Source organism: Cyrtonyx montezumae, unplaced genomic scaffold (genome assembly GCF_038088225.1).
Source record: "Cyrtonyx montezumae isolate F1298 unplaced genomic scaffold, pur_monq_1.0 scaffold_3, whole genome shotgun sequence".
NCBI classification, from domain to species: Eukaryota; Metazoa; Chordata; class Aves; order Galliformes; family Odontophoridae; genus Cyrtonyx; species Cyrtonyx montezumae.
The window spans coordinates 114,404,846-114,430,232 of NW_027072034.1; the positions used below are offsets into that span (position 1 = coordinate 114,404,846).

The 25,387-nt window shown below is 45.1% G+C and overlaps 3 protein-coding genes across 3 annotated transcripts in view; 1 reads left to right on the forward strand and 2 right to left on the reverse strand.

Moving 5' to 3' along the window:
- Window positions 1-3,011, reverse strand: part of CRY1 (cryptochrome circadian regulator 1) — a 33,841-nt gene extending 30,830 nt beyond the window's left edge. The window contains exon 1 of the mRNA XM_065743080.1: window positions 2,644-3,011. Coding sequence (XP_065599152.1) covers window positions 2,644-2,801 — 158 coding nt within the window. The 5' untranslated portion in view covers window positions 2,802-3,011. The remainder of the gene's footprint in view (window positions 1-2,643) is intronic.
- A 2,983-nt stretch (window positions 3,012-5,994) lies between these two features.
- Window positions 5,995-8,363, forward strand: MTERF2 (mitochondrial transcription termination factor 2). Its single transcript, XM_065743070.1, has 2 exons — window positions 5,995-7,542; window positions 7,837-8,363. Exons 1-2 carry the CDS (start codon window positions 6,414-6,416, stop codon window positions 7,938-7,940), a joined length of 1,233 nt encoding a protein of 410 aa, XP_065599142.1. The 5' UTR covers window positions 5,995-6,413; the 3' UTR covers window positions 7,941-8,363.
- A 2,830-nt stretch (window positions 8,364-11,193) lies between these two features.
- Window positions 11,194-21,879, reverse strand: TMEM263 (transmembrane protein 263). The gene is made up of 5 exons (XM_065743094.1): window positions 21,797-21,879; window positions 20,485-20,549; window positions 19,319-19,450; window positions 16,275-16,344; window positions 11,194-12,957 (listed from the first exon to the last, which is right to left on the reverse strand). Exons 4-5 carry the CDS (start codon window positions 16,336-16,338, stop codon window positions 12,671-12,673), a joined length of 351 nt encoding a protein of 116 aa, XP_065599166.1. The 5' UTR covers window positions 16,339-16,344; window positions 19,319-19,450; window positions 20,485-20,549; window positions 21,797-21,879; the 3' UTR covers window positions 11,194-12,670.
- Window positions 21,880-25,387: the final 3,508 nt, after the last annotated feature.

The following is a 25,387-nucleotide window of genomic DNA, read 5'->3' on the forward strand; positions in this document are numbered from 1 at the left end:
ATGTTTGTTTTGGTCTTCAGTTTCTGATATTCATATCTCAAAGTGTATTAAAGGATCACCTTTCCCTTTTCCTAAATCAATAGGACTATCCGAGACAACAGCAATAAACTGCAAGATGTTGAACATATCGATATTCTCACAGAAGTCTGCTATGAAAAGTCTTATTTCTCTTATTAAGAAAAAAAGTTACTATCTCCAGGAATGATTAGAAATGGAAGTTCAAGGACTGGCAAGATTACATTATCCATCTTGTAAAATCGACAGCCTTTCAACTGGCATATCAAAAACATACATGCAGACTCAGAAAAACCAAACTGGAACAAGTAAATAATTAGCCAGAGTAAACCCTTATCCAGCAACTAACGGAATGTTTGCATTTCTTCTTCCATATTTTGATGAAGTGCCATTTTGTACTAAAAGTAGGGCTAAAGAAACCCTCCCCTAAATCATGTCACTCACATGAGATTCTTTTCTCCTTAATATGGAAAAGTCTGGGAGTACATGCCAACACATTTTTTCTTAAGTAGGTAATAGTTACTTGTATGAGTACGTAAGTTACGTTCTTTGCCTATTCTGCAGGCACAATTAGATGCACACTACTTCTGGTGCCAAAAGTTTAAGGGCAGTTATCAAAATCCGACCATTTTTCTGTTTATCGTTTTCCACTAGCATTTCTCCATCACCTTCTTCCTCATACTGAGTAACCTGTCTCATGCAAGCCTTTATCTGTGACTGACAGAGGAAGACTCATTACACAGGAAAAGCATGTCTCAATGGAAGTACATTGTCATGATTTATTTAACAGCTCGAGAGAAGGAACAATAATAAGAAACTGAAGGGAAACAGAAAAAATGAAACAAGCTGATGAAGGCCCTCATGTCTGTTACATAGCATTCATGATTTTAGAACAGGTAGGCTGCATGCCAGGAGAAAGGAGGTCAGTAAGGCCATGTGACTGCTTGGTAATTATGCTTGCTCAATAGTGCATTACACAAAAATATTAGTTCATGAGTGTTACATGGCTGTTTAAAGAGAAAAGTTCAACAGGAATACCCATGCATTCAAGGTTGCTATTTACCAGATTTAAAACACATTTTCAAAATAAACCTTAATTGTTGAGTCTGCAGAGCAATAATACTGCTTCCAACAAGATAAACCTCCTGTTTTCCTGCTGTTCTTAGACCATTTTCCTCATGTTCCCTGTTAGTCATACTTTGACCTCCAATAGACAAGAGTTTTGCTTAGGTCACTGGAACAACATACTCAGGATAACGTAAACTCTTGGCATAGAACTACCCAAACCAAGGAAAGATCATGGTAAACTTACTGCTAAAGATTAAATCTAATCCATCTTCCAAATGCTGAGAAGTTTCTGCTCCTAATCTCAAACAATGCACATTTTTGACAAATGCACCCTACAGCATAGACATGCAAGTATCTTGCTAACAGTCATCCAGTGACCAAGGAGATAAGGTGTTTGGTTATCAGTTACAAGTGCTGAGACTGGCAAGCCAAAAAACTCCACCATAAGGTTTGGGTATGTATGCTATGAGAGGGTGCATTACCACCAGTTAAAAATAGCTCCTTAAAAGCACTGGAACCTAAAACGGACCCATTCCAAACTAAATAGGATTTTACAGAGCTCGTTCTAACAAACACAAAGCTCTGTCAAACAGCTACTCCACAAAAGTTATTCTATTTATTTAAAATTGGAAAAAAAAGTTACAAAACCAGGCTATGAAGGCAGTGAGATCTTCTAGCCAAAGCCATATGCAGCGTGTGCCCTGAGGTATACGAGTCCCAGGAGACCATCTGAACTGGTTAGGATAGCAGAATCAGAACTCAGTCTTTTTCTGTAGGCCTCTGCTCTTAATGGGTGAAGTGATGGGGAGAGTCCCCCCAAAAAACAAAGAAAAGAAAAATCTTTCCCTACTAGGAGAACAAAAAAAACCAACAAAGTCTCTAACATCAAATGAAAGAGATAATTTCCTTCAGAAGCAAAATGGAATGTAAGGACTGTCTTTTGGAACACCAAGAACTGTGCTAAAGTAAACAATTTAGTCAAAGCAGATGCATTATTTTACACAAATGTACTCAAGGTCTGTACTAGCTGAAGCTCATTAAATGCTCACTGCAGAGCCAGGGCTGTAGCACTACAGACAGGAGCTTCCTTTTGCTAGAATCAGAATTCATACCGGTCCATCATTCACAGCTCAGACAGCACAACCCATCGGCCTGCTGTTACGCAGTATTTCAGTTGCAAAACACATCAGAAACCTATGAAGTTTTCCAAAGACGTGTGATTTTCCTAGCACGCAGGCCCGTTCCCATTGCCTGGATTCTTTTAAAACTCGAGCACTGACCACACGTGGTCCACAAAGATCAACACCGCTGAGCATTATGCAAGAGGGGTTATTCCCTTCAAAGGGAACAACAGCAAAAAAAAAGAAAGGTGTAACGGACCTCGGATACGGAACAAACGATAACTAAAGTTATCGAGTGCTATGAGCCTTACTGCTGTCAGCGATAGCGGCGTGATCACCCAGGAGAAGTTTGCGGTAACGCCGCGCCCGCTCCAGCCCCACGCCGCGCTCCCGATGGCGCGGCCGCCCCTCCCCCCGCCCGCGGCCGGTTCGCGCTTACCGCCAGCGGTTGATGCCCACGTTGGAGGAGCCGGCGAACCAGGGGTCCAGAATGTAGACGCAGCGCACGGTGTCGGCGCCCCGGATGCACTCCCTCAGCGCTGGGTTGTCGTGGAGCCGCAGCCCCTTGCGGAACCAGTGCACGGCGTTCACCCCCATGCCGTGCTCATGGCCCGGCGCCCGGGCGAGCAGGGGGCGGCCGCCGCCCCGTGACGGCTCTAGGACCCAGCGGAAGCGGCCACTCGATGGGGACGCATCACCCCGCAGGGCCCCGCGGCTCGGCGGGTGGGGACGGCTCGGGAACGGGGAGCAGCCGCGCGCTCTCCTCGTGCCGCGCCGCCGACGGCCGCCACCTCGCCGCTCGCCCTGTGACTGCGCCGGGGCTCCGCCGGGCGACGCGCCCCGCCCCTCACCGCCGATTGGCCGCCTCCGCCCCCACGTGACCGCCGGCCCTCACGTTTCTGAAGTGTGTTCGCTGCCGGCCGCGGCGGGATTCCCGCCCAGGTTGGGCGGGCGCGTGCCCGCTGACTGTTATGTATCGCGCTCCGCGCGCTCCCGCTGAAGACGGTGCGCATGCGCGGCGGTGCCTCGCCGCTCCCCTCAGGCGGTGTCCCCCACCTCTGCGATTTGTTTTCTAACTTCAGAAACGAGCTAAGGCAGACACAGCTCTAGACACCCAGAGGAAGCAGATTGTCAGCAGCACAGTGCGCTCAGTTTCTCAAACACGCTGCGAGCCCAGTGACCGCATCTACGAACGCACTGCTGTATTCTGTACTACGTGCAGTAATCACACGGAAGGACACGCTTTAAGCTTAGCGAAGCCTCCCCAAAATGGCATCAGCATGCCTCTCCTCAGGAGCTTGAGGTGATTTCCAGCGCCGCGCAGCGCGCCCTAAGAACAAATCCCACCAACTGCAGCACACCAAATCTGCAGCTGCAGGACTGCAAAGTCCCTCTTCACAGCAGCAACCCTCCTCCGCCCGCCCTCGCCGCGCCATGGCGGTGGGGCGGCTCCGCACGCTTTGACCACGTGGTACAGCGCGTTCCGTTCGTCCCGCCCCGCCCCGCCCGCTGCACAGCTCGGCTGGAGCCAGGTCAGGCCCGGGGCCGTGCGGGGGGAGGGGGTTTGTGGGGAGAGACCGTGCTGTAGGGGGAGTGCAGCTGGGTGAGATCCAGCAGCCCACCTGGACTGCCTTTTTGGTTTTTAATCTCCCCGTTGACTTGCAGTCCCCGCAGGGATACAGGTATCCGCCGCAGTCTGGCGTGAGCGTGAGAGAACTCTACACTTTTGGCACAGGTCGAACACCCAGGACGTGTGCTGTTGTCGTCTACCGAATCCCAAATGCATTTCAGTCACCAAGCGTAACCTTTAAGCTCCTCCTCAGATCCTGTTGCACACCATAGCATTATTGATCTCTTTTCAGTGTCATTTGCTCGCTGCTTCACAAACTTTCCTGGTTATGCAGTCAAATGTGGTTTAGCAAACAAAGCTTTCCTTCCTTGTACAGCATTCTGTGTTTCTGCATGGTAACTATCACCAAGGAAAAAAACGACTGTGATGCCAAACATCTTTCCAGACAACCTAAAGCATATTTAAAGCAAACTTAACAAGAATTTCCATGTAAGATTTTGGAAAAGCACGATTTACTGTAGCAGAATTTGGCCTTGTTTTTAAAAGGCTCCATAACTAATCGGTAAGATGACTCTCTATTGTAAGTGACTGCATTACTCACAAGGCAGTTTTGCCTAACAGCTGGATTACACATTGAAATAAAAGTCATGGTTAGTTATTTTCCCATTTTGTACTTCGGAAGTGTCATCTGACACTCCAGTTTTAACAATACTTTATTTAGATGGCAATTTCCAGCTGAGCTAAAGCATTCCCTGGTGAAAGCCGTTTTTTCAGGATACGAAAGGAACAACACAGGTCAAGTCTGTGGCTTACCTGCACTTTGGGTGCTTTCAGAGCTACTTGGAAAATCACTCATTGAGTGATTCAAAGAGCTCACTGGGCAGCTCTTCTCAAGCCGTAAAGTGTATGAAGATAAAATTGTTAACCTTGGAGTTATGCCACACAGCTTCATTGAGCTGTGAGGTTGTGCCTCAGAAACTTGAAATAAGACTAACAACCGTTTTACTAGTGAAAAGCTTTCTGCTGATGACAAGCTTAAATATAGTACATTTTGATATCTTAATTTACTAGTTTACAACAAGGCAACATAATAAAGAGTCCAGCTTCTAGAAACCGAAAAACATCGACTTAAAAGCAATTATATGCTTTATTGGCAAAATAGCATTTTACCACTAGAGAATGTTTAACTCTACGTGAGGTTCTATCACTTTGGTTCCCTAAACAAACCACGTATTTTCTTGAAAGATGGATAGAAGTCAGACTGTAAGGGTTTCATGTAGCTGTTCTGCATGAGGCTTCCTGAGACACGTTATGCAAGAGATCAGACTGGGTGATTGTAAGTCTTTTCTCTATGGGAAAAAAAAAATAGCCAACAACAAAAAAAGCTTTACTTAATACTCAATGGGTACTTTTTGAAGTGCAGTATGCTTTTGGAGAGGTGAATGTGACTGTATAAATAGGACTGTCCAATACACAACATCATTGTATCTTTTTTTTTTTTTTTCCTCTTTTCAGCCAGAGCAATTTTCAACATGTTAAGAGCAGCAACAATTAGGTCAAGCATTTCAGAGACCAGGGGTTCTCACTTCCACCTCGGTGCTTCCCAAAGGTTGTTACAAAACCACCCCCTAGGAAGTTAAGGATACACTCTGTGGTGTCTGTGCATGTGTGACTGCTGCTGCAGCTCCGCTGGCCGTGGCAGAGCAGGTAGCACTGCCTCTGCTGTTCATGATACCTGGCACTCAGGAGCAGCAGAGCTGTCCCATTGGGTTATCCACAGCTGCACGGTAGCTGTGCACCTACCCAAAGGGCTGCACAAGGGCTCTGGGACCAACCACTAGGGGAGGCAGGCAAGGACAGAAGGAAGCAGAAGTGGAAAGAAGGTACTGTAGAGGAAAGCTGAAGCCTGAGGATGTGGCACTGTGCTTGCTTCCTTCCTCAGATATTAGGCTGATTACTTACCCCCAGTTAACAGATTCAGCTAATGAAAAATGCATAGGTGCACAAACAGGTTTGATGATTTTTTCCTTAACTGCAAGGAGAACGTGTTGATAAGGCAGTTAGGCTGTGAAGTGCTACTGAAGGAGCACCAGGGAGGACTCTGACACATGTAGGAACATGTCATACTGTAAACAATACCTAAGCAGTTAAGCAGATAGATTCATAAGCGCTAAGAAAGATGTTTTAAGCTGTACTTTTTTTGTTTTGTTTTGGTTTTTTATTATTCATTTAGTGTAATTGCTGTCAAATGAAATTGCATATAACGTTCTTCCTCTGCAGTGTGAGTGAGCTGTAACATAATAACACCGTCACTTGCAGGAAATAGCTGACAGCTTTGTTCTTGTATGACTGCAGCATATCATGGACAGAGTGCTGCCCCCATAGCAGCACAGTTGCATTTGCATGTTATGTTCTGGTGAGGCATCAGTCAGAACATTAACCTTTCAAAAATCTCTTTCCCTTTAGAATGAATGCTGATTTTTTTTTTGTGTGCTAGTAACAAAAATTACTGTTAGGAGTGATTTCTTTTGCCAGCTCATTCTAAATATCACTGGCTCTGAGAACATTATGAGGTATAATTTGTGTCTTCAAAGTGTTGTCACAGCATTGTTTTTCCTCTCTGCGTAGGGCTGTATTCCATGATGTTGAGAAGAGTTGCTCACAGTGCAAAAGATACAGCTACACTTGTGTTGGCAAGATCTCACTGCTGTAACCCTAGGTTGAATTTTTTGTCATCACGGCCTGAGATAACAAACGGAACCTTCTTATTCCATTCAACATACACAACTGATATCAAGTCAAGAGGGGAAAATAAAAAAACCATTGAGGACCTGCACAGACTGTCAGTTGACATTAAGAAAATACGCAGAGTAAAGGAATGGGTCCTCTTCCAGGAGGTGACCTACGTTCCAGAAATCAGCAGCTTTCTTCGAGGAATGGGTGCTGATGAGCCTGCTATAGCCGGTATCTTAGAACGCTGCCCCGAGGCAATTCTGTGCAGCCCTGCGGAGGTGAACTGTCAAAGAGCTCTGTGGCAACTGGTGTGCCCGAAGGAAAACCAGCTGATTAAGTTAATAGAGCAGTTTCCAGATTCTTTCTTCACTACTGGGCATCACGAGAACCAGAAAGCAAATATTCTACTTTTTCAGGAACTGGGAATTAAGAATAATATCATCACCAGGTTCTTGACAAGCGCGCCCAATATCTTCCACAATCCAGCTGAGAAAAACAAACACATGATAGAGACATTACAAAGAAATTATTTAAGTTTAGGAGGTTCTGATGCAAATATGAAGATCTGGATACTGAAGTTACTGAGCCAAAATCCATTTATTTTGTTAGGTACCTCCTCAGCAATTCAGGAAAACTTGGAATTTCTGCGAAAGAGTGATTTCACTGGCCATGAAGTCCTACAGCTGCTGTCCAAACTTAAAGGTTTTATTTTTCAGCTTACTCCCTCTACTATGCAGAAGAGCATGCTTTTTTCCAAAAATGTCTTTAAGTGCAGTGACCAAGAATTCAAACAGCTGGTGTTGAAATGCCCAGCCCTTCTCTACTATTCTGTTCCAATTCTGGAAGAAAGACTTGAGGGGCTGCTGAAGGAAGGAGTTTCTATAGCACAGATTAGGGAGACACCAACAGTGCTGGAGTTGACGACACAAATTGTTCAGTACAGAATTAAAAAACTCTCTGCTTTGGGATATAGTATAAAGAGTGGAAATCTAGAAAACTTGAATGGCACTAAGAAAGATTTTGAAGCCAGTTATGGTAAGATACAATCAAAGAAAGAGAGACCGTTGTTTAATCCTGTTGCTCCTCTAAACATCGAAGATTAATTTGAAACTGTACTTAAAATTATGCAATAGGAAATGATCAAAGAGGAAAGAGGTCTTGGTTCTTTGATAGGAGTTGAAGTAGAAATCATCTTAACCAGATTATATTATGTTGTCTTTGTCATGCAGCAGGCCTTATGCACAACTTAATTACAAAACTGCAGCTTTTTAATGCTGGTTATGAGAAAGGTTGATTAATCCTTTACATAAGGATTTTTTTTTCCCCCAGGGAGCATCTTACTTATCTTTTTGGTTCTGATTTCCTTATCTGCCTGGCCTCTAGCTTCTGTGGCTTTTCAGCTCCATCACTGCACTGTCTGTGGTAGTGCTTAGCGTAATCTTTTATCTGAGAAAGAAAAGGAGGATTATTTTGCCAGTAATATTAATCCACCCACTGGTCCACTGCCTTTGGAGATGTTTGTCGGGGTCCATTCCTTACTGCTGCAGGAAGTGGCTCCAGCTCCTGCATCCTGAATTGAAGAATTGAAGCAGATGCAACTTCTTGGGTGGCAGGACCCAGCAAGAGCACAGTCTGAGAACAAGCAGAACACAGTGTTTGTATTTAACAACTTCCACAGTGATACCCTAGCGTATTCATTTACAAACTGTAGTGCAAAGAAGCTACAAGACAACCTCCTTCGAATTTCCAAGACTTCAGAAACTGCTCCTTTCACAAACGGACAGGGGGCTAAAGGAAATAAATTTATTCCTGTTACATGGTTGTTCATTTCTTCTTTTCTAGCAAGGCATGGGGAGAGAAAAGGCTACGGAGAGACTTAAATGAGTCTGGAGGAGAAAGGGAAAAGTCCGATTTTTGCATGGGTATAGCAGAACTAGGGTCCGATCACACTGGCGGGTCATCAGATTTGGAAACAGCTGCCATAGTTTCTAAATGTATGTCTGACAGTTTCTCATATATCACTGTAATTGCTGACAAGTGCTGGCTTTTAAAACAGTACCTGTCCTACAGTGTTTAAGTCTTTGGAGGATTTTTATTTTCATTTATGGGCTGTGAATAATAATATAAAATAGTAGCACCATTAATGATCCTCTCAGTAAAGTTAGGATCAGTGATATCTAAAAAATAAAGGCAGACTTTCCTAAGCAACTGTGCAATACAGATTGCCCCTCAGCATCAGGAGCTAAACCAGCCACAGCCCCACCCCAGCCCATTCTTCCTAGACATTTTTTAACAGACATTTTGGCAGAAAATCCAGGCTTCCTTCTCTTGAGGAATTTAAAAATGCAGAGGAACAGTGGTGTTGAGTTACTTGCTTAGAAAGTGAGCTGCAAGGTGATGACGCACAGCCTGCCACATTAACTGGTGCCAAATCTGGTCAGAGCCATGACAGGATGCCAGCAGGCTGTGGAGGTGAGCACCTCCTAACCAGAGCACACGTGGTGGCAGCCAGGATTCAAGTGACACCACCTCCAGGCACCATAGATGTTCACCTGCCTTACTAAGCCATTTCTTGGCCAACTCTTTAAAACACACAATTGATTTATGAGGGAACAGAACAGGGAAGACATCCATATGAAAAACTTGCAGCAATACCCTCTGTTTCACTGTCCTCCAGTGCTCAGCTTTTACTGTGATCACCATATTTTGATTCAAAAGCCTCCATCCCTCAGAGACAAGGATGCATTTCAGCTCTCTGGAAGTATTCGTAATGCCATCTTACTGTAGTGCTGAGCCCCAGAAACAACCAGTCATTCAGGATTAAAAGGAAACTGAGACATAAGAGAATGTTTTCCATAAAAAAGTTCTAGCATTTTTACTGATATCTGGTTTTAAAATTTCTGCTACTGCTATTTCCATCATGTAAAGTACTCCCAATGGCAATGAAAGAAATAGGTTGCTTTCCTGTTTCCTCAACAGTCACTGCCAAAGTATTCACAAACTCATTTTCCCTTCTGCAAGTTTCACCACAAAAACATAAAGACTCCTTTTCTATACCAGCCAGCCAAAACTCATTCAGTCTTCCATCCATAACTATGCCTGGGACCATCCCTCTGCTCTTCCCGAGACCTTCTCAATAACAAAACCTCAGGTGAGCCCTTGATTACCAAAACATTTACACAGTGACTGCTACAGTTTTGAACTCCTTAATCTATAGTGTTTCACTCATAGCTGTTATAGTGAACGTGATCTAGTTTCTACCATTATGTTTTGCATGTAAATCACAGAGCCATTAATGCTGGAAATGACAGTAAGATCACCTGGCCCAACCACCAGCCCACCCCCACCGTGCCCACTGACCGCATCCCTCAGTGCCACATCCGCACGGTTCAGGAACACCCAGGGATGGTGACCCCACCCCTTCCCGTGCAGCCTGTGCCACTGCAGCACCGCTATTTCTGGGAAGAAATTTTTCCCAATATCCAACCTGAGCCTTCCCCGGTGCAACGTGAGGCCACTACTTCTCATCCTATTGCTGTTAGCTGGGAGAAGAGGTTGATCCCCATCTAGCTACAACCTTCTTACTCAAAGGCCACGGCCCAGTCTTTCTTTTTAGAACTAGCAGTCACGCAAACAAGTTGTCTTCATAAACATTTCCTCTTTTGAAATGGGGGGGCTGGGAAAATGAGAGTTCCATCACCAAACCTCAGCTCCCAGGAGAAAAGTAGAACAAAAAACACCACAGTGAAAATGATACTGCATTGTGTGTATGCGCAGCCAATACCACAGCGAAGGATGGGCTTTGTTTACAGCAGCTTAGTGCTAGTTAGCTGCAGACTGCCCGGGCCACAGCACGAAGATTCAGACCTATACATTGACTGATCTGCCTTTCTCCACAAAGTAACTAAGGAAACTTTCAGTAAGTCTGAAACAGCAACAATTTAATGTTTCACAAGTGTCAGGACAGAGTCAGAACAAGTTCTTAAGAAGGGACTTTCTTAAGTGAATGCAAAATATGCAGAATACAGGAAAAAGCTCTTCTCAAAAACTAAAACCATGTGCCATGGTAAAGCATTTCAGTTACAAGATTCAGAAGTAACAACTACAGGATATGCTAAGAACAAAACACATCGAAGCGCTGGCAACCTTTTACAGTTCTAACATCATGTCTCTCCTATCACACTCATTCTGCAGCAAGTTTCATAGCATGAAAATAAAAGGATGTCATAAAAAAGGGGGTAAGACTAATTAAACGTTTGAGTGTCCAGAAAACAACGAAGGGTTTGCTTGAGTGTTAGAACTGGTAGTGCCCTGGGGTACATTGGAAACTGCGGGGAGCAGCCTGGGCTTGGTTACTTGCTGCAGCTCGAGTGCTGCTGCATCCAAGCTGCTCACTCCTGCAGCTATCTGGGATCTTCAAACTATGCAGCATTCCATACTGTCACCTTCTGACTATAAAAATGATTAAGTATTGCATTTATTGCTTGACCTTACCTCATTACACGCTTTCAGTATTTAGAGATAAGCAACTGGTGCAACTAATGAGAGGAGCAGAGAGGTCTACGTGTTGGGTTTTGCTCCCCCCGCTGCCCCCATCCTTACACCTAGTAATACATCATAATTACTGATAGACAGTAAAGCTGTTCAGGCTGCAACTGAAGCACCAGTGGCTAAGAATGACACTGCACCATCATGTACACAGTTTACTTTCAACATCCACGAAAATGGGAGCAAGTTTAGACATGTGATATACTCTTGATTTTTTAATTTCTAAAAAGTCTCTCTATATATTCTTGAACAACCATAGCTACCTGAAAAGTAAGCTTACAGGCTTAGAAGTTTTCTGAAGGAACAAAACTTTTTAGGAAATACTGCATATACAACGTTCACAGCCTTCTTATTTGCGAAGTCAGCACGCACACAACAAGATCACCAACAGCTTCTACTTTAAGGCAGCCTCCAGCTGTGTCTTAGGAGTGCATTTTGCCTCATACACTGCAGAGGACCAACAGGTGTTCCCATATGAGGAGTGGAAAAGTTTGGCATTTGTCAGTATACAGTTCACTCAGACGATGACTTTTTTAAAGGGGGCTCACGTGCCATTTTTGGTTTAAATAGAAGTACTGCATTTTACTCCAAATGCTAAGTATAAGATAAAGATGCCATGAAAAAATCCTTGCATTTGTTTGAACAGAGCAAGAAGTTGACCTGGCGCATCACGGACTTGAGACAACAGCTTTGCTGGTTCTTCAGTGGTTTCCAGCTACACAGAGTAATTTTTCCAAGTTCCACAGCTGTGCTAGATGACCACAACCACCTGCTCAGTTTCCACTAAGCCATCTTTTTTTTCTTTTTTGGTGTCTTTCAGAAGCTCATCAAAGCAAGTTTCCACTTGCAGGAGATGGATGCCTGCCATTAAATACACCTGAGATTTAGCAATCTTGTGTTCACTAAAAACTGAGCAAGTTTCAGATATCATATAGTCTCTGAAGCTTGTTCGTTGAACTGCACAGAAACAACAAGACAGCTGACTACAAAGCTTCGCTTTGTAAAGAGATTATTTTCTAATAAGGCATTAAGTTAGATTTTATTACCCCTTCTACAACACTGTCAAACTTTCTCACCTCTCATATCCCCGTCCTTTCCAATTTCTGCACACTTCCAGTTGTGTTGGCTACCAGCTTCCACTGGCACAGTGCAGTCACTGAAGACTGTCAGGCTGCCCATGTGTACTGTTTTCTAACTGTAACTACTGAGGATCCTCAGCAGGAGGATGCAGAAACCACTGAGGACAGTAAGTGGCACCTCAACAAACTGATGGTACGGCAGGTTATCAACTTAAGTTTCTACGTTCACATTTCAGTCCAGAACTGCAAAAGACTTACAGTAAGTGAATATTCAAACACGCGTTACCCCTTCAGATACACATACTTGCTCCTATCATTATCAAGTGTAACGTTTCACCAGGTACAAAGCTAGGCTTTAACAAATCTTCATACGCTGTGCTAGCCAAGCTTCTTCTGTCCTTTCCAGATGAAATCAGCTTTCTCTTTAGAAGACATAGTGTCTAAGACACATGGCTTCTCATGGTCCAAATCTTAGCAGATTTTAATGCCACCAAGGTAATATTTTAGAAAATCAAGTATGTCTCTCAGTTTTGGCTTTAGTCAGACTTGTCCTTTTTCTTCCCTGTTAAAGGCACTTTGTTTGCAACAGCAGATCCTACTGCTGTAACGCCTCCAGCCACAGCAGAAACGCTTCCTTTGACCAGCCCCACTCCCATTGAAGGCACTGATGTGACTGCTGTTTTGGTAATTTCCAAGCTCTTCCCTCCGATCCAAGCAACACCCCCAATCGTGGCACCCACAGCTCCCTTAGTCACACTGAAGATGCCACCAGTCACACGAGAGAGCACGCCGGGCTGCTGCTGCGGGTGGTCTTTTAACGAACCTGAGGGAGGAAAGAGCAATCAAATCAATCACGGTGCTACAATTAAAGCATTTTCAAAAGAGTTATTCATAAGTACTTCCTTTTATAGTCTAACAACCACTGCACACAGTACATACTTACCTTACAGTTTATTTTTCTTGGATGCTCATACAACACCATTGTTCCAAATAGGAAAGTGCAGTGCAGTGAGATACATACACCTCAATGCTGATTTCTAAAATGCAAGTCACCACAGGGCCTTACAAATATCAGGCACGCAGCTCCCACATAGTTTTACCTGCTGAAATCTGTCCTCTGCCTGTACACACCACCAGCCTCGTTGATGCTGCCAAGTCTTGCAGCCAAGAGAGTTCTCTTCTGGACTTTCATTAATAGCAAGGGAACATTGCTCCCCTCCAGTTCCACAGGGCAAGGTGACAACAAAACTCCTGGCGAAGCTCATGAAAAGTGGTTCCCAAAGGCATTAACAGCTTGTGCAGGCAGTGACAGGCTCCCCCCACTATGACACGCAGAAACAAAAATCATTTTTTTTCCTGCATGTTGTTAACTATGTAAGCCTGGTTTTCCTTTCTGTTATGGTTAATCTGTGTTTCGAGTAACGGTTCCTTGCTGTGTACTGGCTAAGTCAATTCACAGTTTCTTTTTATAGTACTATTAAACAGCTTCAAATTGATGGAAAATACTGAAGTAACAGAAAGTCTCCCAGAACTCACTACTTAGTCCCTTTGAGGTTTGCTAAGCACTTCATACTTCTAACTGTAGGCTTTAAAATCCCAAGATGAATACATTTCGCCTCTGAAGCGAGCTAAGATTCAAATCCACATGCTACTACTGCGTGACCATCATCTAACCTTCAAAGAAGAAACAGGACTTTCAGAGCAGTTTGGTTTGCTCCAATAGTCTGGACTATATAGGTATAGTCTGGACTATACCTTCCTTCCTTAGCAAAAAAACAGGAGGAGGAACTAAGAGAGAGAGAAAGCAGAAACACAGTGGGTAGAGCCAGGGAAGACCTTAAATAAAGAGGCACAGGGGTCTGAGACAGAAAGAACACACTCAGAAGAGGACAATGAACTTACAGAGATGCTGCAGCAAAGAAAAATCAGATCTAGACCCAAAGACCTGTCAACATATTCTGTGACGTGCCATAGGAGTGCCAGCAGAACAGGTCTCTGTTTCCAGTAACTTTTCAGGCTCATCTTGGTTGCTGACACCTGAAAAGACCATTTCTAAGAGTCATCTCCCAGCACTTGTGCACTGCACTACAAGAGGAAAACTACAGTGAATGACTTCCTATGCACATCCAGAGTTCATAGTAATGCCAAGAGTCAGAATTAATTTAAAAAAAAAAGTTCAGAATTAAAGAGTGTGCTGCTGTCTAAATCCAAGAACTTAAGGGTTCAGCAGAAAAAGGCATCAAGATTTTTTGGCATCAACAATTTACGCTGGCTGCCAGTTCACAGAGACGGTCTTCTTGCCAATCTTAAACCAGTGGCATTCCATCTGCATCTGTCCATCTTTTTGTGATGCTCTAAGCATATCACATACAGAGATCTTGCATGACATTAAAAAAAAAGGATGTTCAAGGGTATTTCAGTGTTTTAACTGATCTCATGAACCTTGAGGACTGTACATGAAACAGAAGCAAAATGGAAAATAAGCCCTCAAGGATGGTGTTGCCATTAAAACTTGCTGCGCATCACTCCATTCCCTCTAGCTACACCAACCCCCTCCCATCTGCTCAGAGTACATACTCAAATGCTTATTTTCATTTTAATATACTGTGCAAAAGAAAGTCTTAGTTACAATTTTAAATAAAACCTTCCAGATGCAAGCAATGACCAGGCCCTGCTGTTAACACTCTGTATCTGGACAAACTGGACAGCCATGGTCAGGCTGGAGGGGCCCCCAGCACCCTGACTTAAGCTGTAGGTGTCCCTGTTCACTGCAGGAGAGTTGGACCAGATGGCCCTAGTCCAAGTCTAGATGATCCTAATCCAAGGAGGGTCCCTTCCAACCCAAACGTTTCTATGAAACTACTCAATATTGTAGGAAGAAAAACAAAGCAGTTCTTACACTGTCTTCTTCAATGAAGAATCTATTATAATTTGCCAGTCAGGCCACCATTCAAGTTCTATGCACATGGTTTGGCACCTGTGAAACACAATTCACTCTTCAAGGGAGAAGAAAAAAATATATGGAAAAGCAGCCTATGAAGTTTGACTTGAATATAAGACATACTAGGACGGAGGACATCTGTTCTCAGAAATGCTTCAAAGATCTTGACAACCCTATAAAAGCTTAATAAGAAGTATTTTCTCCTAACAATATCCTTAAAAAACCACTGCACTACCAAAATCTATTCCTTTCCTCTCATCCTCTTGTACTTGTGCTTCCTGTGTTAAGAATATAGCAAGTTATTCTACTTGAACCCCTTCTGCTTCAGCTGTGGATAATACTTCTGTTCAAGTAAATTGTTTGGTTATACAATATGTAAAAGCTGAGAAAAAAATAACCTGCAAACAACTAGAGCTTTGAAGTGTCATTATAGACTGAAGAATAATGGAACAGAGAGGAATCAGGACTTGCTGACCTCTATATCTGTTTAATATGTCTGGTGTTCAAGCAAGAAAAGACAAAATACAGAAAACCTATGTGTTAAGACTGGTTTTTGATCCATTATGCCCCCAGTCATGCTATGCAAACCTCACAGACCACAGCCTAGAAGGGAATACTGCTCATTTGGAATTTTTATTTCCTCTGCAGATATAACAAGATATTTCAAATTAATTTGGTTCACGGGACCGACACATCCCTGCATTCAGCAAGCCAAGTGGTCTGTTGTCTTCACAAAACTATGAGATTAAGCCAACCAGTGAGAACCACGATTAATTACATCTTGGAAAAAGAAGTCTCCAAAGTAGCAGCAGACCCATCTTGTTTATAAGTCACAAGTACTACAAACTCAGCAAGCATCCAAAAGGGCAGCTGGGCTCTTTTCACCTCATATATGGACAGCAGAAATAAATGGATTGATTCACACCTCCAGGAACTGATCAGCAAATATTGTCACTCAGTATCTGCCCACCTTCTCTGTAACTTATCAACAGAGTTACTAAGCACAGCATACTCACTGGTTTGTATCAGGACAACAAAGAACTGAGGAAGGATCCAGGCCTATCCCATCCCAGGACTGAGTTGCTTACTGTTATTCAAACGTTAACAGAGTTTAACTTGCAGATCCATTTTTAAAAAGAGAATTGACCTTCTGGTGCATTTCTGGAAACTTCCCTGGTATTATGAAAACTGATACATACCTTCTGGTGCTTCATCGTGGAGGTAGGATGGGACCTCTTGATGACTTTTGTCTGTTTGATTCATTGTTGCCTAAAAAATAAGTTCACATAAGCTGCAGCTCTCTTCTGCCAAAGCAAAAATGCAATCCCTGAATCTAAAATTCATATAGCATTGATTTCGCAGACAAGGAATTTATTCTTCATTACTAGATAAGCCAGCATCTGTTGCCCAATTACTGTACTTTTTATTATGAGACTGTGCTGCTGAACTCTTCAACCTCCAGCAGCAAGTCAGCAGCCTTGGCAAGAGCAGCCACGTTACACCACACACACCTCAAGCAGAAACCACCATACAGCAGCTTCTGACTGTGTGCTGTGAAACACTGGAAACCATCGTGGTAGACACTGGAAAAACAACAGTAGTCTGCCTGTAAGATCCATTAGGACCTAGGAAGCAGCAGTTTAAAGAAATGAGTTCTTGCAGGAGGATTTGAATAAAGGCCAGGAGAAAACAAACTAACTAACAAACAAAAAACCCCACAAAATGTGAAATAAACATAATGAAAACACTCCAGTTACCTAGCAGCTGCACTGCATGCACAACTGGAGTTTAACCATACACAAGCTTTCCAATGAAGACATTTCAGAGGCAGGTGATACTAAAGCAAACCAAAACAACACAAAAGCCACCAAAAGCTGCTTCCTAGTGCAGCTCAACATCCTTCTACCTTCCTGCCTTGCCATGGACCCTCTTATTTTCCTTCTCCCTGCACATATGCAGAAGCCCTTGAGATCACTGACCACCACCACAAGAACTGTGGGTCCTCCTGCCACGTCCATTTCTGCAGCTCAGGAGGATGAATCTGAAGAAAGGATGAGGAGGCAGAATCACAGCTCAAAAGTGGGAACACTCGCCTGGAAAAGAGCAGCTCAAACCCTCACAGTGCACCTGTGAAATCAAAACAGCACCCACACACTAAGTGATAGATCTCTGCGTGAGCATTAAGCCTAAACCGAACATTAACAAGTCCTCACAATCAGCCCTGAGGGGATCAGCTCACAACTCAGCAAACATGGGAACCTCCACACAAGAAGCTGAACAGGAAAGGGAGCAACAGCATCTACCACTTGACAACAATGCCAAGCAGGTGCCCTTCTGTCCTTTGATGTGAAAGCAGAGAAACAGGAAAGTGATTAACAGCACATCAATATGGGAGACTAAACACATGAAAGCTAAGAGGCAATTTGGAAAAACAGCAGTTATGTAATTCCTTGTTCTTTCATTTAATCACAACTCAGTGAGTTTGAAAAGAGCCTGACAGATCCTAGGGAGAAACAGAAAGGGAAATGAGTTCTGAGAAAGGACTGGATTCAGCACCAAGCCATTTCTTAGTATTTGTCTTCCTTATTAAAAAATAATAATAATAATAGAAAGGACAACCTAGCAAGCCTTACTTCAAATAAAGGAAAACTGATGAAAATAATTTTCAAGACAACTCCAGGGAAACCCAAAAGAATTAGTACAGAGAATAATCTGTATTTATGAAGAACTACCTCTACAATGTATTTGAATCCCCAGTATCTAGCCTGCTTGCAGCTCCCAAAAGAATCCCAAATGAAATCCTCTGTTTGAATTTCCAAGAACTTTGTCAGCAACTCTTCTTAAAAGCCTCAGAAAAATAATTTAGTCCTATCATCACAGACAGAATTCCATCTAGAGATCATCAGCGAGCTTAGAGGGCAATTGGAAACTGTTTTTGAAGATGGTAGAATGCTAGGAAGCATCATCAGACCCTGAGTGTTTTAGTATTCTCCACTGTTAAGAAGTTATTGGATACAACAGCACTGACAGCAGGTACAGCCTCACAGAAGGATTGAGGAGCTACTATGCTACCATCATACAAGTATTCAATAAAGACAAGCCCTGCTCCATGGAAAGAACTGGAGTGAGGTGGACAAACAGGTAACATGAGGAAAAGACAGCTTCACTGTCTGTAACCCAGGCTAGGCCACTGCCAGATTGATTCACAGCTGCAAGCAAAGAAACAAGTGAAGTAATGAATTGACATGGGGGCTTCACAGCAGAGCTGTATTTAGGGACAAAAAAATCTCCTCCCCCCAAAAAACAAACAAACAAAAAAATAGCCACCAAAACCCAAAACTGCAGCACTACATAAAAGCAGTGATGGATTCTCCCCCCTCACTACCTTCCTCAGAACATCAAGGTTACGGAAATTGAGTACGAAGTACTTTGTAAAAGGTAGAGCAGAATTTTACACAATATATCACTCACTTTCAACAATCTAACACAATTAGGACACCTTCTAAGCCACTGAAGTGCCTCTTTCTCCTCCAACTCCATGGACTGCTGTGTCCTACTTCACATGGGTCAGCACTGGAAACCTGCTGTTACCAGACCCCAGAAAGCCAGAAAGTCTTTTCTATGTCTGTAATCAGCTAGTGAAATCCAAGTCACCCTCGGTAGGAGCGCATTCTAAAGGGAAGGAAGCCTTGAGGGGTCTGGGATCAGAAAGTTGAACACTGCTACAGTGTAAAAGGGAAAACTGGATCACTATGTCAGAAAAGGCTACAGCTTGTCCCAAAACAACTCTCGCTGCAGAAGAGAGCTCCCAAAGCACAATTCAAGTCTTTTTGTTTTTCTGCAGCTCTCCAGAGAAGCAAAGAATCATGAACTACCTCCAGCAAAGGACTGAAATGTTTCAGATATCTTGATGACAGCTTAAGTCATGCTGCTTTGTAGCCTATTTAATGTGACAGGAGACTTCAGAACCCCTGAAAAATTGGCACAAATCCTGCATGCTGAACAGAGAGCAGCTTATCTGGTGAACAGAAGCACATCTCAAATCTGGCTCCCCTCCAGAGACTTAAGGTGAGCACTTCACTGACTGGAGGTCAAAGGTCTGTAACAATTCTCAGTGGCAATGACTTCAACCAATCATCAGAGAAAGGGGGATGAATACCATTTTTCTTTAAAAACCTGGAGCTAGCAAGTGGGTTCTGCTTTTCTGTCTTTTACAAAACACCATCAGAGCAAAAGCACTCACCTACAATTCAGTGTCCCCTTGGTGTGATGAGATCCAAGCCTTTTTCCCACCTTGGAAGGGAGCCCACGGTCACCCGACTGCTGCGTTTCCCAAGGGAGGCTCCTCTTCACTCTCCCCACTAAAGGTGTGTCACTGCAAACAAGAGAAAGCATAACTCACAAGACACAACAGAACTGTTAACTCTCAACCAACTCCTATGGCAGCTGGAGGTGCAAGGATAAGGTTTTGCCTGGAGAACTAGATCATTTGGACACGGTATTGATTAAAGCATCTTGGAAGTGTCCAAGTTCAAGTTCCCTGTACTCTGAACGTGCAGACACACAGAATGCAATAGTAAAATTATTATCAGTGTTAAAAGTACACCCAAGTAGACAAAGATTTATCGTAAGCCTGAGCTTGGGAACTTTTCTGATACGTTTTGTAGAATCTCATTCAAATTATGCTAAGGTTGGCAAGAAGAAAAAGGAAGAAAAAAAAATGGAGGCTGTGGGAGAAAGGAAGCAAACAGATCTCTCCTTGGCATGTTCATCCTGTGATGCTGAATTCACTGTCTTGGGTCACTGGTGGAAGACCCCTGCTCCCCTTACCGCACAGATTAAGTGACCCCCACGGAAACAAACAGATGGGATCTTGAGCCCTGGTAACAGACAGACAGCCACAACCAAAGCATCTGGGACATCAGTTGTACTTCCCAGCCACTTCTCTCATCTGTGCAGATAAGCATGTAAGCTTTGTGTGTTCTTAAGTAAAGAAGCAGAAACATATGCAGAGCTTGTGGGAAATTCTGAACAAGAACACAAACGACTGAACGTGTTTCTCCTCTCTCTGTGCCCATGAAGGCACAACACTGTTCAAGAGAGAGTTTATTTTAGTTTTTAATACAGTATTAAAATACCTGTCAACATTCATGCCACAAAAAATAATTAAAAAACGAATTCACTTTTTCAGTTGGTTTTGAAGCAGAAAGCCCACACTCCCATGCTGTCAGAATATGAAATATCCAGAAGCTTCAACATTTTGAAGGAAAGAAGTGGTTTAAAATGAACTTATGGTCGAGACCTAATGCTGTTACAGGACCCTGAGTGAAGGCTCCTGGAAGTGCTGGGGGTCCCGATACAGCCATGCATACATCCACATCCAAGCCGTTAAACACAAGAATTTCTCACCAAATATATTCCTTTGTGAAGGAGGTGTTGGGTCAGCTGTCTTCCCAAAGATATTCTGTGTATGCCTACAAGAGAAACGCTACATTAATGACATACATCGTACAGAGCAGTGCTCCTCCTGTGTTCCTGCCACGTGCACAGCCCACAGCAGGGACAAGCACTCAGCATGGTCTTGAGGAGCCCGGGCACTATGAGGTTCAGCTCAACGAGACACTGAGGACAGAATCCCTCTTTCAGGAGCACGAGTGGAGCTCCTGGACAGCTGCAGGCACTGCTCACCATCAGCCTTCTGATGAGCAGCATGTGGACCTCCCTTGTTGTCTTATTGGACAAAGTTGGACTTTACAGACAAACAGCCCCACTGTTTGAGCTCGGCAAACGCGGCCCAGCAGCCGCCAGCAGGAGCTGGCTTCTCTCAATTCCACCGCGCAGACGTCTGTGGGCAGCAGCGCAACGACCCAAAGGATGAGGCCAATTTCGCTTGGCAGCGCTGCGCTGCTCCGGCACTGGAACCATTCCCCGGGCAGAGCTGCGAGCACACTGACCGTCCCAGCTCAGCCCAGAGCCTGGAGGGGGCTCCTGCTTTCCCAGGAGCAGTGGGGTGCTGCCCAGGGGCCGGTATCTACCGAGCGGCCCTCGGGTTGATGAGCAGACCCCAGCATTTGTGCGCCGAGCTCACGTATCGCACGTTCCCTGCTGGTTACAACAGGGGCGGGCCGGCTCCGTGCTGCCTTCATCTTCCGCAGGGAGCCGTGCCTCCGCTCAGCGCCCGACCAGGCTACGATCGCCGGGTATGTGCCGCACCGCGTCCCCACACCGCTCGCTGACACAAAAGCGAAGCGCTGCCGGGGGGAGGGGGTGGTGGAAACAGAAGGAAAGTTACATGGGAAACATCCCAACGCGGAGCAGCCTAAGGAAACGGACGGCACCGGAGGCGGAGCAGCGCGTCCCCGGCGCGGAGGAGTTTAGGGAGAGCAGAGCGAAGGGCTCCTCCCGCTGCCGGTACCCGAGCCCCGCGGGCCGGCGCCGTGCGGCGGCACTGACGTGGCACCGAGGCCGCAGCGGAGCACCGTAACCGCCCTCCTTCCTCCCGCCCTCCTTCCTTCCCGTCCTCGCGGCGCGGTGCCCCAGCAGGAAGCACAAAGGCTGCACCCTCCGCGGGCCGGGGCCGAGACCCCCCCCAACCCCACCCCCACCCCCACCCGCTCCCCGTCCCGGAGCCGCAGCGGGAGGGCGGCGGAGCGCTCGACGGGCGGCCGTCCCCCCGCCCCGGGATAACGGCGGCGGCCGCCCCCGCTCAGCGCCCACTCACCGAGCGTCTCAGCGAGCGCGGCGCGCCCCGGCCCGGCGGAGACTTTACTCTCGCGCCGTCCTCCGCTGCCGACGTGGCGCCCTCCGCCGCCCGCCCCGTCGGCGCCCGCAGACCCCGCCCCAGCGCCCGGCGCGGCCCCTCGGCGGGCGGGGGGCACGCAGGCGCCGACGCTCCCGCCCCCTGCCCGGCCAGCGGCTCTGGGCCGACCCCGGGTGCGGAGCGACCCCCGAGGTGGGGGGAGACGAGCCGGCAGAGCCCGAGCGAGCTCGGCTCCGGCGCTGGAAGTAGCCCCGTGTTCCCGGAGGTCTGCCCGCGCTGATCCTCCAGACGCGGGGCTCACCGAGGCTGCCGGCCATCCCTTGGCTTGAGGCCCGGTGCCGTCTCTTCGCGTCGAATATTTCGCCCGTAACCCTTTCAGCACGAGGCAGGTAGCGGCTGGCAGCCCTGCCTGCGCCAGGGGGTTGGAACTTGATGATCCTTGAGCCCCCTTCTGACATAAGCCATGGTGCGATTCTATGATCTGAAAACGCTTTGCCTGCTAGGAACTGAAAATGAAAGGCATCGCAATGATTAAAATCTCTCCTTCAGATTTTGAAAGTCAGGGCGCTGTGCTGGGCAAGTGGGCGGCTTGCACACCCTGAGCCCCCCAGCAGCAGCACTGCAGGACTCAGCTCTGCAGGCAGAATGGGAGCACAGGGATGCAGGCCCGCTGCTCCTCAACCCACACCTCGGCAGAGGGAAGGCGTCATGGTGACTTTCCTCTCTCATTCCATTTTTCACACATGGAACCATTCCATCGTCAGTGATCTCCAAATGATCTGTTGTGAATATATTCCCGAAAGACTTCTTGAGCACTTAGTTTTTGCGCTACATAAATAGCCTTCTTTTGCTAAAAATAGCTATATCAAAACAGAAAAGGAAAACCATTTGGTCCTTCCCTGTGGAGGAGTGGTCCTTTCCCTTAAATTATATGATTTTTGGTTATGTCTCTGAATGCTCTATGATTATCTATGAAGGAAAAAAAAGATAAAAACATTTTGTATCCCATTATTCCGATTGTGGTTTCTGCTCTGGCTACAGTAGCTGCGGCCTACTGCCAGGCTCTGTGTTTTGCCATGCTGGACTCAACGGGGGCAGCAGAGCAGACTGTCTCCAGGCCAAATATGAAGACCACATAGGATGAATGGATGGTTAGTGGGTGTGAGGAGGGAAGGTGAGTATCCAAGATTTGTTGTATTGGGAATGGCGAGGCCGTTGGCCAACGTTACCTTACAAACAGAAGCAAGAGCAGCACGCAGCACTCACATATATACAGCGTCTTCATTGCATATGAGGAGACATGCTTACTTAAGTGTGATTGATGTCTTTCCTGCAGCTGCATCTTGCCTCACAGAAAACGAAACTGTCTGCTAGGAGTACTGGTTGATTGCAATGCATGGGGAAAGAAAGTCAGAGGTACACATGGTGATGGTTCAGAAAGAAACAGGTCACACACACTGCTGAAGTACAGTACTGGATACCAGCATAAAGCCTAAGCGTCCTCATGTCTTTAATAACCCAGCCAACATCAGAGTTGTACCAGTACAAACTGGGAATAAACAAGAACACATCTGAGTCTTTGTAACTGCTTTCTTACATGTGAGCTCGCCGGTTCAAACCACTATCACAATATGAATATATACTTTAAATATATATATCAAGATCCACAGCGAGGACCCTTCTAACCCAAGCCTTTCTACGATTCTATCATGCTGCAGGTCATACAGTCAGTTCACTACTGAGCCATTAAACAACTGCTTCCAGCAGCGAAGCCATTTATGCACTTGGTTCAAGTTGATTACTCGGCGTCATCTTAATTGCTATTTAAATTTACATACTGGTATTTAACCATGTGGTGTGCTGGTGTTTACCAAGGCAAATAGATTTTCTCATCTGCTTTCATAGGAGAGGAACAGTGTCCTTCTGGGGTCAAGTGCCAAGAGTGAAGCTGCCCAAGCCCTGCAGCAGTCTGGCTCTCCTGCTTGTCCTGCAGGGTGGGCACTGACAAACCTGGAACAAAATAATTTCTTATTATTAAATATCACTTAACTGAGCAACAGTAACCTGTTTAATCTATTCATTAAGTTTTGTTGCCAGAACCGCAGGAAGGCTTCATATCTGTGGAAGTGTGATGGAGAATTTAAAAGGTACCTTTGATAGGAAAGTGACCAAAGTAATTGAAGCAATTTCTCAGAGCACAGATTAAATTCTAATAGGAAACAGTATTGTAACTCCTATCATGCATTTTTTTTACTTTATCAGCAATTATTTGATGTTCCAATCTTATGAATATGAGCAGTCATGAGTAGCACGAGCAAAGTTTGCTGAAAGAAATGAGCCCGGAAAGGTCAGCTCCCTGCCTTGAATAAATAAGGCGAGCTGTAACACTGCTGTTTAATCTCCTAGGTGTGGTGTGCTGCACAGAAGCACAGCAACTATTTTTTTTTAATCCTCTTTTAAACAAGTCCTTCTAGCTGTTTTCCATCTGTGTGCTCTGCTTACTTGTGTGTGTGCATAGTGTTTTGCTGTGTGCTATTAAGGCTGAAGGTTGACTAGGAGTTGGGTGTGTGCTTGCCCGCTTTTGTATCTTCTGGTGAAAACCGCTGGCAAGGAAACCTCTCCCAAAAGACTGACATTTCAGATGACAAGCTGAACAAGCTGTCTTAAACATTAAGTCAGCTCAAGTGTCTCTCTGCCATGCCTCCATTCTTGTGAAATAAAACATTACCGTGACCGGATTTACAGATCTACATAGCAAGAAGGCCTTCCATGTTTTTGAGGTTACTAATGAAGCACAGATGAAACCCAGGCCTGCAAGCACTTTTCTTCTTGTTTTTGTCTCCCAAAGGGTCTCTGCAGAGCTGCATACCTTCTATCAGTTCAGACATTCAGCTCTCTTCTCTGCTTCCTTCTTCCTCGTGGACTGATGAGACACCCAAGCAGATGGGAAATCAGATATCTCCCTACTTTGTTACAGGTACTTGACAACTGTAAATAAACAACTGCTTTCCTGTTCTCTTGGTTCCTTCCAGAGGTGTAAAGTACTCCATGATTTGACTTTAACAGTTTAATTATTGCTAGCTATTAATCAAGAGAGACAGTGCTGATTGCCACTGATCCCCAAAGTGTGCTGCATGGTTAACAGAATGAATAATGCCAATAGTATTGTAGCCAAGATATTTTACAGATGGTATAGTTAGAAAGATTATCATGATGGAAGGAGACAATCAAAATAAAGGAAAATGTTCACCTATGTCCTGTACTCACAGTAGGAAACTTCAAAGGAACAATCTCCAACAAGAGATCCTTCCCAGTGGTGGTCAGCCCTTACATGGGTCCCCTTCAGTCACACAGTGCATTGCCTTCACCTGTGCTCCCACAGCTTGCCTCAGTGATCAATCAGTGGTTCAGGCTGTGATTCAGCAGCTCCCATACCAGAGACTCTTACTGCTGTTTGTATTCTTCTCTATGTGGAGTACAGTTTCCTTCCTTCTCCTCATTTTCTAATCAAACCTATTCTTCTTTCAGTTCCTTTTCCTCTTCAAGAGTAAA

Bases quoted from the DNA above. Each gene is read 5' to 3' on its own strand.
- TMEM263 (XM_065743094.1), bottom strand. From the start codon at position 16,338: ATGAATCAAACAGACAAAAGTCATCAAGAGGTCCCATCCTACCTCCAC. The intron at 12,958-16,274 runs GTATGTATCAGT...TTCCTCCCTCAG, and splicing joins CCACGATGAAGCACCAGAAG to GTTCGTTAAAAGACCACCCG.
- MTERF2 (XM_065743070.1), top strand. From the start codon at position 6,414: ATGATGTTGAGAAGAGTTGCTCACAGTGCAAAAGATACAGCTACACTT. The intron at 7,543-7,836 runs GTAAGATACAAT...TTTTTCCCCCAG, and splicing joins AGATTTTGAAGCCAGTTATG to GGAGCATCTTACTTATCTTT.